We start from the raw sequence: 12,601 nt of genomic DNA, 5'->3' as shown, positions 1-12,601 counted from the left end.
TCGCCTGTGAGCAGTGTTTCCTAAACGTATTTTGATTTTTTCTTGCAGACGGGGTAAACTTTACCTCGTAATAAAATAAAGATTTGCTTTTGTCCATTTCAATTGAAGATTGTTTTTATTTATTGAAATTTGCCATGAATTTTACCCGCCTTAAAAAATTTATGAGCTCTTGTGAAGTACAAGTTTTTTTTTTTTTAATGATTTGTATACAAGATTGGCGGGTGAGTCAAAAACGCTTTTTGCCTCAAACAAGACGCTCTTGTTTTGCAGCAGTTTGCTTGATCCTGCTGTATTTAACAGTTTATTTTCAAACCAACTGTTTAGTTTAGCAATAAGTTTTGAAGTTCGTGATGTAATTTTCCATTGTTTTTAAATTCTTCAGTACTGTGTTTGACAGTTTGTTGCGTCACAGACAAAACACACACCATGAAAAGCGAAGATAAAAGTGTTTGGTGTTTGTTATGTCTGTGCTTCAGCCTTGCACGAATCAATGACAGGCCATGTTCACTTAAGAGATGTCCAATTTGTGAAAAAGACATGCAGCAACCACAGGACAAGATTTTCACAGCTTGTTTAAAAGGTACAATGTTCTTTTTTGAACTTGAATAAGGGCATTCTAAAAATAGTTTTTTTACAACTACATCATTTGTTATAACGTAGAGATCACACGTAGTTGTGCTTGTAATAAGCCTATGAGTTCGTTCGTGTTTTGTGCAAAATGTTACTACTGGACATTATGCAGTGTGTTTTAAGAAGATAATGGTGTTGCGTTTCACACTTGCCATGCAAATGGTGCTTCTTTATTCTTGTACTGAAACTGCAAACATAACCTCTTTAGCACCGTCTATCGTTTGAACATTACGTTGAAAATCTGCCATCAGCTAGTGTTAGAGAGTCCAAACAGCTGATAATTGTTGTTGTCAATTGGAACGTGGTTCTGGGTTGTAGTTTAACATGTGTTTCCGCTGTGTGTCGAGTGTGCATCCAAATGGACGAGTTATAGCTCTATGAGGTAACAAAAAATGCTATAAAGACTGTAGCCAAATAAAAAAAAACTTTTGTGCTTGAGAACTAGGCTGACTTTTGTTTGGCAGATTTTTGCTGCCTTTGGGTTTTAGATGGTCCAAGGTATCTACTGTTTCTAATGTTTTTGAGCTGACGTTTGGGTTTATCTGTTGCTTTTTTCAAGGTTTACATCTTAAAAAAATTATTAATATCTTAAAAAAATCCACTTTCTTTAATTGCTGCAATTTCTTTCAAAATGCCAAATTATGTATCAACTGGCATTGTTTCTTTGTTTATTTTTATCTACTGTCCTTTTACGTCTTGTGAAACCCACCCCAACATAGTTTTTGTTCTGGCTGATGATTTTGGCTTTAATGACATTGGATACCATGCAGTAAAACAAAATTCTGCAATGACAACTCCATTTTTAGACTCTTTGGCTAAATCTTCCCTAAAACTTGAGAATTATTATGTGCAACCTATTTGTACACCATCTAGAAGCCAACTAATGAGTGGAAGATATCAGATTCATACTGGTTTGCAACATTCTATTATAAGCCCTCCACAACCTAATGCTCTTCCTATTGACAACATTCTTTTGCCAGAGCAATTGCAAAGTTGTGGCTATGACACTCATATGGTGGGTAAATGGCATCTTGGATTTTACAAGAAAGATTTTTTACCATGGAATCGTGGTTTTAACACTTTTTTTGGGTACTTGACTGGCAGCGAGGATTATTATACCCATAAGAATTGCTTTAACATTACAGGCAAAAGATTCTGTGGTTATGATATGAGAAGTGAAAAGGAACCAACAAATAGCAGTTTTGGTTTTTACTCAGCTGATGTCTTTGCCCAGAAATCAATTGATGTCATATACAACACTGACAGAGAAAAGCCAATGTTTCTGTACCTTGCTCTACAATCTGTCCATGGCCCATTGCAGGTCCCTGAATCTTACATCAAGCCTTTTTCCTTTGTTAAAGATATTAAGCGAAGAAAATATTTAGGAATGGTTCGCGCCATGGATGCAGTTTTAGAGAACATTACTATGCATTTAAAATTTACTGGAAGATGGGAAAATACAATCTTTATATTCTCAACTGATAATGGTGGCCAAGTAAAGTATGGAGGAAATAACTGGCCATTACGGGGAAGCAAGAACACTTACTTTGAAGGGGGGATTAGAGGAGTTGGTTTTTTGCACAGCAAGTTGTTGGACTCTGAAGTCAATGGATTTCCCAATAGAGATCTTATTCACATTTCTGACTGGTATCCAACATTGTTAAGTGCAGCCAAGTGTCCTTTAATGAAAGGGACACAACCATTGGATGGCTTCAACCAATGGCCAACCTTGACAAAACAAATGCCTTCTCAACGTGATGAAATCCTAATCAACATTGATGATTATAAAGTTACAAAACCTGTCTATAGAATGGGTTTTGATATTACTTCATATTCTGCAATTCGAACAGCTGAATGGAAATTGATCACAGGTTTGCAACATATGTGTGGACATTACAAGCCACCAGAATGGTTTTCATTTGAAATGACAGAAGCTTTAGATACAAATGAATGTGATGATCAAGTTCTCCACCTTTACAATATTGCTTTGGATCCAGAAGAGTTGACAGATCTTTCCAAAAGTTATCCAGATGTAGTTGACAGGCTTTTAGTAAAGTTGGCTAATTATAATGCAACAGCTGTGCCTGCACGATACCCCCCTTATGACCCAAAATCTGACCCCAGTCTACATGGTGGGTTCTGGGGACCATGGCAATAACAAAACATCTAGTTGTGTTGTTTTACGTACTGAGCACCTTTTACTGACTACAAGGTTGTTCTTGTGTCTTTTTTGTTCCACTTTGTCTACAGTGTTAAGTGAAGTAGGTCTTCATTGTGTTTACCTATATCATTTTAATGAATCTGAAGTTTTAAACAAGCCTGCACAATCCAATTGACCCTCAGGCCTTTCAACACAAAACAGATGTGGAATTTTTGTTTACTTTTTAGTGGTTCCTTTTTCTCACCTGTTCTGGTTGATATAGTTATGCATTTTTGTGCTTATACATACACCTTGATAAAAGTATTTGTTTTTACATCCATATCTGTTACATGTGGGTGTGCTAAATTTGCCTTATTGTTGCATTGCCAAAGCACATTACAGGGCCCATGAAGGTTCATGACAGTGTTATGTGTTACTCACATTGCCTTCTTTCTATTTTATATCCTTTCAATCCACTCACTTACTTACAAGCCAAAATACCATTTTTTCTTTCATGCTATGCACACATCTTATGTTTTTGACACTATACGCACAGGGGCGTATCCAGAAATTTTTAAAGGGGGGGTCCAACAATTTTGTTGGGGGAAATCCCTAATGACGTCATTATGACGTCACACGTCGTTCAAAACGACGCGTTATGCGGCCAAGCTGTTTTTCCAAAATTGGCGGTTTCTCTACCCATCTAATTGACAGGAAGAACAGGTAATTTTAGCGAAAGCTTTGTAGTTTTCTGATTTCGCCGCTGCTATCTAGCTTACTCAGCCAAACTGCAGCTGCAAAATAAGCGTGACTGTCAGGTAATCAAAATCGTTGCTTAAAAAAACAGGGTCCAATTTCTAAAGAACTAAATCTCTTGCTGAAGCGGTAATCCTACTGTTAAGTTGCGCAAAGTCACGAATGCACCAAAGGTGGTAACTGCAGAAGGCATAAATTGTGCCTGGCAAGTAACAAATTACCCTAATAACATAACTCGATTTACATCGATCTAATGTTTTGACAAACTATTACGTGTTTGGCGGATCAAAGCAACACAACATTACACGTTTTTAACCCTTTTACATTGTTCAAATGCAAAAACAGTTTGATATGTTGCACTTAGTGCAGTTACCACTTAGCAAGAAACTGCTACCAGCGTCCTAGCCGGAACGTAACTTTCCGATTGTTAGCGCATAAACCTCCTTATTAAACCCTTGTTACGTCACAATTGGCAATTAGATAACAAGCGAATACAAGAGATTGAAGGCTCGCGTCTTTGTCCGGATCACTAACCACACCCAGAGCATAAATCGTAAATTTTTCAAGCAAGCATACTAATGTGTACAAAAAAAGCGTTTTTATTTTTTAAAACAATACATTCGTACACTTAGTTTTTTACAATAATGATTGCTTTAAACGAGCGAAACAAACGTTTACAGCGTTCATCAAAAAATGTTAACATACTTTTAAATGTGCGTTTTCCAGGATTTATTACAAGAAGCGTTTCAACGCTGTGCAGCTATTTCCGTCTTTTTTTTTATTTCTTGCAAAGATTCATCAAAATGCAGTGCTGTCGTATTTGCAGGATGGAAAACGATATTTAGGATAAAAAAAACGTGCAATATGTTAGGCATAACAAAATTTGAAAAAAGTTCTGTGTTTTCACCAACCAAATTTGATGCTATTTAAGTTGTCTGAAGACTGCGCATCTGCTGTATCCTTCTACCTAAACCGAACCCCAGTGACCCTATCTTATCTTTAGCCTACGCGGTGTTTTCTTGCAACCGTTGAGTTAACAAAAGTTTGTGTTATGCGACAGAAACTATTTGGACCAATTTTAAAACAAATTTAGATCGTTTTTTGTGCTTAATACTTTGCAAGTGGGTTCTGGGCGGTTTACTATAACAAGCATTAAAAGCGATTTGTCTAAAAAAATGTTTTTTTTCCCACGTCCACAGTTTGTTTTTACGAGTAAATTCTGACCCTAATTAGGAGCCGTTTACTTTATGTATATATGCCTAACTTCTTTTTATTAGAATTGTCAACTTTTTTATTTCATATAGTTTTGATATCAATAATAATATTATTCAACAAAAAATATCATTCAACAAAACACGTATCATTCAACAAAAAATATTGTAGAATAGTTAAACTTTTTAATTAGATTCGCACACAATGCTTAAGATTCCAACACAATGCTTGTTTGACCAATACAAGGTCTTCGGAGTTTTAATTGTCTACAATACGTTTGTTTTACATCAAATTTGCAACCATCATCATCAGATGTAGGACGAGAACCATGGTGTAGTTTTTGTATTCCAAACGTTTTGCTGTTCCTGACGTTGGGCCAAAAAATCAAACAATTGACAGTTAACAATAAAAAAAATGTTTTCCTTTCAATGCAACTATATTTACCGGTCGTTTGGATGACGTATGCCGCTGAAAAATAAATTCAGTCACATTAAATTTATATAAATGAAATAAAAAAACAATAGGCGTATGATCAGTGCCGGATTAAGGGTCTGCTGGCCTGTAGGCACATTTTATAAGTGGCCCGAAAATAAGGGTTGCCAACTAAAAAATTAGAATTATCAGTGTTGCCAAATCTTTGTCCCAAAGAAAAGTGGCCTGGGTTTTTGACTGGCCTGTAGGCACGTGCCTACTTTGCCTAATGGTTAATCCACTGTGTATGATGCGTATTTGTATTCGTTAAAACGAGTGTGGAATACTGGAATTGTATTTTTGTTTGGATTTTGTGTCGTGCAAGCGTCTTTAGCACTTAGATTTCAGTTGTTATTCATTGGACAATTTAACATCTAAAATTGAAATGTAGTGTTGATTGGTTTCTAAAATTTTTCTACCTGTGGCTTCGGGTTCAGCACCAGTTGTTTCTAGAAAGATAAAAGTTATTACAGTCAAGTTTTGTGACAAATACGTACTCAGAGTAAAGCAAAGTGAGTTTAAGGATTTTGTCACATATCAAGTTTCGACTTGAATGTATAATCTTCTATTGAAAAGGGTTTGTGCTGTATTCCTGTAAATAACGCATTTGGTGTGGGGATAATTTAAGTTTATTGGTAGAAAATATGTTTTTAAGTTTTTAGGCAGACAAAGCTCTTGTCCTGTGACTGACAAATTTGCTTGGAGTTACAAACGTTATTTCTTTCAGCTTAAAACGGCCTTATAAAAAGGTAAAATTAGTTTGTAGTGATTGACAAAAAGTAGATTCTTCCAAATCGAAAGCAATTTTGAAAGTCCTCATGACATGGTCTCTTCGCGATGACAAGATTGCTATGACAATTGTCTTGAAAACAAATTTTGTACGTGTTATTTATTTTACTTGCCTGCTGGTGCCGGTGGTAACGCGGGTGTCGTGGCATTCGTGTCAATTCCTGTAAAACAAAATGCCCGACTTTGTACTTCCTGCTCACTTAATCAATGCTCTTTTTTTTTTCCTCATGCACCGTCATTTCATACACTCTTGCGGTTGGTAACACAATTACCTAGCTATAATTTGGCTGGTTTAGAAACGCGAGATGAATACGTTAAGCTGGTAAACATAAATGTGAAAGGAACACTATTTATGAAACGAAACTATATTGAAATGGTGGTGAATGTGTAATCATATGTACACAGTAACATCCCACATTAAATTACTTTAATCCCCACACCTACATTTTATTGGTAAACCCTTGTGCGTTGCAACGCGCAGCCCAATTACAGAGCGCTGCACTTGTCCGTAATATATGTTGATATATTGTCCATGACCGTAATAAATATACATAATGTTGCCAGGCATAATACCAAGTTTATAGAGCTCTTCTGGCAATTGTATTTTATTCCGACGTTTCTACGTCCTATACAGGTCGCCTTAATCAATGTAAATAACCTGTAGGCCTACTACGCGCATTCAGTGTTATATTTACCCTGATGAAGGCGACCTATATAGCTCTATTAACTTGACCGCGTATCATACCGTCGGAAAGTGACCGCTTGGCGGAATCTATTTGTTACATTTGTTCGCTAAAGGAAGCAACAAATTGCCAGCGAAGGCGTAAACCCTCTAGGTCAGGGGCGGGCAACTTCTCCAGTCGGCGGGCCTGATGTGGGAAAATAAAGTACTTGGCGGGCCGGATTCCCGAATCGATACATTAATCGCGTATTTATACAGTGATTTAAAACGGATTTTTGACCACCTAAACCAGTGGTCTTCAACCATTTTAGCGAAATCGCCCCCTTGCTAGGGCACTGACTCAATATCGCCCCCCATTATATCGGTTTTTTTTAAGTTCTTGACTCTTGAGCATTTGCGTGCAATTAGATTTACCCAGCACCAACGAATGCTTATGTTAACAGTTAAAACCCAATTTAATTGCTACAACAACACTGAGGGTCAATTTCACGCAATTCTAACGCATCCAAGCAAAGTTTGTGACAACATAGACAAGATAACATCATACGATTATGCGCAAACAATAGCTATTTTTGTTATTTTGATTAAAAGTAATGGGGCATTACTCGGCAAAAGAGAAACCTATGCATTTCACATTAATAACTTACACTAGATTTATCAAATTTAAGGATGATACAAAAACTTCGTAGTTTTTGAAGCGCTAGCAGACCTATAGAAAGTGTAAAAGTGAAACAAGTTTGAGGGAAAGCTCGTTACCGTTATATTAAAAAGGTATAGCCGGTCACCATACATAGTGCATACACCAATTTAATGCATACACCACAGACTTAGATAGTTTTTTTTGCTTAGATAGTAACGGCGGGAAAGTTTTTTGCTATTGGGGAGCGTTACTGTCCGTTACAACTATAATTTGACGTAGTATGCAAGTAGTGGGGGATAGCGGCAGACTGTGGCCGCGGGCCACATTACCATGTATGACCCGGAAACTGTCTGCGGGCCGGTCAAAATCCCGTCGCGGGCCGGATCCGGCCCGCGGGCCGTATGTTGCCCGCCCCTGCTCTAGGTGTAGCTAAAATGATCAGTGGATCAGATTTTAAAGCCACTGAAATAATTTAAAATGCGTAAGCTGCCAACTGTTACCAAGTAATTTATCGTGTAAAGTTGTTTACTGCATCCATTCATAAAATATTTTAGCCTATATCTGCCAATTTAATAAAATATAAATAAAATAACCGCCGGTCCTCGTTACCGGGCCGTATAATTTTTCAGGTTAAATGCTTTGAAACATTTTTTCCCATGGATCCCGAGGTTGATCAACTAATTTAAGCGTTTTCATTGCTAAATATTTGTAGTTTTTTGAAGACCGGTCCGCGATAAAAATTCAGTTTCAAAAACGGTCCGCAGTGCAAAAAAGGTTGCCGACCTCTGTTTTAAGCGACCTTTACGTGATGAAATATTTTTTGAAAACGCAAAATTTAAATACGTGTGCATTAACCGCAGTGTTTAAAAGAATCGTCACATTTGTATTAGGTGCGTTTGGATTCAAAATAATTAGAGTTTTACCGACACACAGCCTAAGCTTTTTCAAAGATGTCAAATGAATACTTACTTTCTCCGCACACGCTTCTGAAGCATTCGATTGCGTAACCACATTCCGAGCATGAGCGACCTCTGGTGTATGGCTGATCACCTGTTCATGGCAACAAAACAAATGACATTTTTTCTCTGATCGTTTGACTTGAAAAGTTTAAAATCACCTGGAACTAAACCAGGACTGTAGTTGCAATACACAGCTGTGAATAATGTCACTTCGTCCGTACAAATAGTGATGGCGCATCCGACTTTTGTTGTTTCCTCGTAGACAATCTGCAAAAATACGCACTTTTATCTGCACAAGCCTTAACGTTTTCGTTTGGTCCAATATTTATTTAAATCGGAAAGTGTTCAAACTAGATAACATGACCAGTGGCGATGACTTTATTGTTTTCTTCCAAATCAAGTATTAATTAATTATTACAAAGAATTGAAAGAATTTTTTGATAATAAACATGTGACAAAAACAGGTTAATTATATTTCGCCTAAATTGCATCGTATTTTAAGATACAAAAATGAAACTTTTCTCAGTTAGTTGTCAGTTAATTAAAATGTTGTTGTCAGTTATTTGAGTGGTTTTGGGGTTATTAAATCAGTTTGTAACTTATAACTTAACTATACTTAAAGCCAAACACCGTTGTATGACATTCACATAAACTATTTTTGTTGCAGAAAAATCCGAAATCAAATCCTTTTACTGATTTTAATGGTATAGTATTAACTTATATACAGGGTTGCCATACCGCCCTTATTTCTAAGATTTGTCTTTGTTTTGAAGGGCAATGTCTTAGAAAAAAAAATATTTTCCTTATTTCTAAGAAATGACCTTGTTTTTGAATTGAGTCATTATTTTGTCTTTTTTCAAAAATTACAAATCCCATCCCTGCTACAAGTGAAAGTAAACCTAGACCTGGGCTGTCGTAAGATGCTCGGAGTATTTTATACGAACAAGAAGTTGCTGGGATAGATTGTTTCTGGCAAAAATGTGGCATGTGTTCTGTAATGGCTCGTACAATACCAAAGATTTGTTCAAAAACGTTTGTTTTGTTTCGTAAGAAAATTTACTTTTTCGGTTGTCTTTAAATTTGGGGTCCATGTCTATGGCAACCCTGCTTATATAGTACTACCTGAGTAAAGCTGTCGCAATTTAGTTCTCTGCATCTGTTTCTCCTGTAAGCATAGTAGGTGCCCCTGGTATACCAATACGACATCGCTTTATACATGAGCGACGCTCCTGTGTAGAAGGTCGGTGTGATGTAGAAGTTCTCGCCAATGTATTCGGTAACGTTGTTTAATTGTCCGGTAAACTACAGCAATAACATGTTCAAAGATTTAATTTTGACCAAAATATATTTTAATAAATTGTTTAATTTTCCAACGTTGTTAACCGAGCACGAATCATTTACAGGAATATTGCGGGTTTACGTTCTTTGCTCAGGAAAACACAGTGGTTGAGACTTATTCGCAACATACAACGACAAGGCGGCTATGTTAACTATTCGGTCATCTTGGCGTTCAAAAACAAAAAGCGTGTTTAAAGTGTTAAAAAAATGTCTCGTTTTTTTTAACAAATGGGCTTCTAAACACAATCACATTAAAAAAATATTGTAAAGCTCTCGCATTTTAGAATATGTGCCTTTATTGGCCCTTGACCACAGGACAATGCTAAATATCCACATGAAACAATTGAAAAAACAATTTGCTTACCAATAATCTGCTGGAAGCGTCGTGCGTGGGGCAGTATCTTGACCGTCGTCTAGCGATTCGCTCCAACTCGTCGTCCCACTCTATTCTCTGCATTTTAGACGCGGGTGGATCGACAGTGCTTCTAAACGCATTGTGTGTATTCACCACAAACCTTTGGACTTCATTATTAAGTCGAACTCCTCTCAGAGGCCTGCAATATAATAAACAGTTGTAATACCTTGACTTAGATTGCTGTCATAAATACGTCTATGACTGTTCATCATTATAAGCGCTTTTTATAATAAGGGTAATGGAGTGTTTTCCAAAATCGGCCATTTTTTACCGTCTCGTTAACTTACGACTTTTATAGCTCTAAAAAAGAATGCTTGTATCTTTTTAGTAAGACCACATAAACCAGTGATTCTTAAAGGCGGCTCTCAGGGCCGCATGCGGCTCCCAACTACTTATTTTGCGGCTCGCACCAAACTTTAGAAAACCCCAAAGATTGCTATTTTAGCTTTCAAGGTAATAATCTTTAGTGATTTTCTCAAGGTTTCGTTTTTTTTGCGGCTCCCTAGTCCCTACACACGTAAAAAACTACCATTTGGCCCCGACAATAAAAACGTTTGAGAACCACTGACATAAACCGTTGTTTTGTTCCTTGTTAAGCTTAGAACATCAATGTTTTAATTTCTAATCATTGGCTAAGATCACCTTGTACCCAAAATACTCATTTTATTCATGCGACAGTTTTTTTGTGTTAAAACGATTTGGCATTTAAGAAACCTTTATTTATTTTATGTAATTATTTATTGGAGCGCGTTTAAAAAAGTTCTACCCAAACAGTACCTTGCACTTAAGTAAGCTTGCGTCATTTTTATGATCAACAATAAAACAATTCCAAAACTTTTCCATCGACAAAACATCTTCTTGGTACAAAACAACAACTCTTTCAAAATACCCGATATACTTTACTTCGTGGTGTAAAACTTGGTTAGATTTTTTCTTGTTTTGTTTCCTGTTTTAATGATTCGGTTTTACAGTTACGGATGTTAATCACTACCGGTTTTATTGCGCATTCTAAATGATGCGTTTGGTAAAGGAAATGATGTGTTTATAGATTTGGCATAAAGCTAAACATACAAATGTGTACTGTCTATGGTTTTTAAATTGCAGAAAGATTGCATTACCTAATTGATATATGCGCGATTCACTCTCCAAGCAATTCTCGAACCCCCTGTTGTATTATTTGCAAAGTAACCAATATTCCATGAAAGCACCCCTGGTTAAGAACTACTGATTAGTCTATATCAGGGGTGGGCAAACTACGGCCCGCGGGCCGTATGCGGCCCGGCAAAGGATTTCATGCGGCCCGCCAAATATTGATAAATTTTTAATGATAAAGTTTCCGAAAAACGATGAATAGTATTAGGAGCATAGGCGTAGAGTCTTAAAGAGAGCCGGGTGCGACTTGCCGATACCGATACCTATACCTGTACCCGTCCCATACTTTAGAACTAAACACATTTACTTTTTACCTCCTGAATATATAGGTGTTAATAATTTGAGCGAAATCATGGGTGCCCAACCTGCGGTCGTACGGCCACATGCGGCCGCGGAGACGAATTTGTGCGGCCGTGACCATGTATGTTAAAACACATGGCGGCGGTGACGTAACTAAAACCATTTTGCCAAATATTTTGATTTTCAAACTGCTAAAAACAGATTTCGTGAGGCTGGAAAAAATATTACCAGCCTAGTAACTATATGCGTCAGACTTTTTATCAGCTTATTGTGTGCAAACAAGGCGAAAAAACAGGCACCGCAATCGTCACAATACTTTTATGACGTTATAGACAGTTCGCTCCGTTCAGCTAAACTTATGCACAAGTTAGATATTATTAATCTGAGCACTTTAGGCGGCTTTAAATGGTATATATATATATAGCTATATATGTGATATAGACCTAATTCTTTACATCAGTTATTTTAAAACAAAAAACAAGTTGGTGAAATACTATGTGGCCCGATTAGATTATAAACTTTTAAATGCGGCCCTTGCACTGAAAAGTTTGCCCACCCCTGGTCTATATGGATTGCTGAACACGCACGCTTTTTGTGCGTTTGTTTAAGAGTGTTTTCGTTTCAAAGTGTTAGGCAACTATATACTTAATGTAAACAAATGCGCAACAGTTAGGATCTGAAATGTACGTATTTTTTCTTTGATTTGAAGTTAAATCAACGTAGGTTGACTATATTTTCGATATTTTTTATTCAAGTACAATTTAACGGTCCAATTACACTATAGCGTTTTCATGTATTGAAAACCTGTGCAGATGCTCGAAAGAATGCTGATTGCATTATTAATATTTTTCACACTTTATCTTTGAAGGTCTACCCAAATGTCTTTCCTCAAGCTTTATCACTTTTATAGGTCATTCTAATCTTTCCTCTATATACCGTCTGTATTACCCATCGGCTACAAGGGAATTAATAGAGTGATTGTTTTGTGAACTCAACTGAAGCTGTAAAAAACGATTTTGGGTTGGCTAGTGCAGTGCTCTTCAACCTTTTTTGGCTTGGTGAACCGTTAAAGTTGTTGTGACGAACTCATGCACCCTGTTTACTTAAAAAGGTTAAC

At 36.8% G+C, this 12,601-nt stretch overlaps 1 protein-coding gene and 1 pseudogene across 2 annotated transcripts; one reads left to right on the top strand and one right to left on the bottom strand.

The window, feature by feature from the left end:
* Nucleotides 1-303: 303 nt before the first annotated feature.
* LOC145204705 (arylsulfatase B pseudogene) lies at nt 304-3,290 on the top strand (annotated as a pseudogene). The gene has a single exon (XR_013853522.1). The product of XR_013853522.1 is annotated as an arylsulfatase B pseudogene (transcript).
* A 4,964-nt stretch (nt 3,291-8,254) lies between these two features.
* Nucleotides 8,255-10,835, bottom strand: LOC145204651 (GLIPR1-like protein 1). Its single transcript, XM_080077241.1, has 5 exons — nt 10,810-10,835; nt 9,982-10,171; nt 9,402-9,581; nt 8,438-8,546; nt 8,255-8,370 (listed from the first exon to the last, which is right to left on the bottom strand). Exons 1-5 carry the CDS (start codon nt 10,833-10,835, stop codon nt 8,255-8,257), a joined length of 621 nt encoding a protein of 206 aa, XP_079933367.1.
* Nucleotides 10,836-12,601: the final 1,766 nt, after the last annotated feature.

Source organism: Phallusia mammillata, chromosome 8 (genome assembly GCF_965637545.1).
Source record: "Phallusia mammillata chromosome 8, kaPhaMamm4.hap1.1, whole genome shotgun sequence".
Lineage (NCBI taxonomy): Eukaryota > Metazoa > Chordata > Ascidiacea > Phlebobranchia > Ascidiidae > Phallusia > Phallusia mammillata.
Note: the sequence above shows the minus strand (reverse complement) of the source record. Positions and strands in the feature narration are given on the sequence as shown.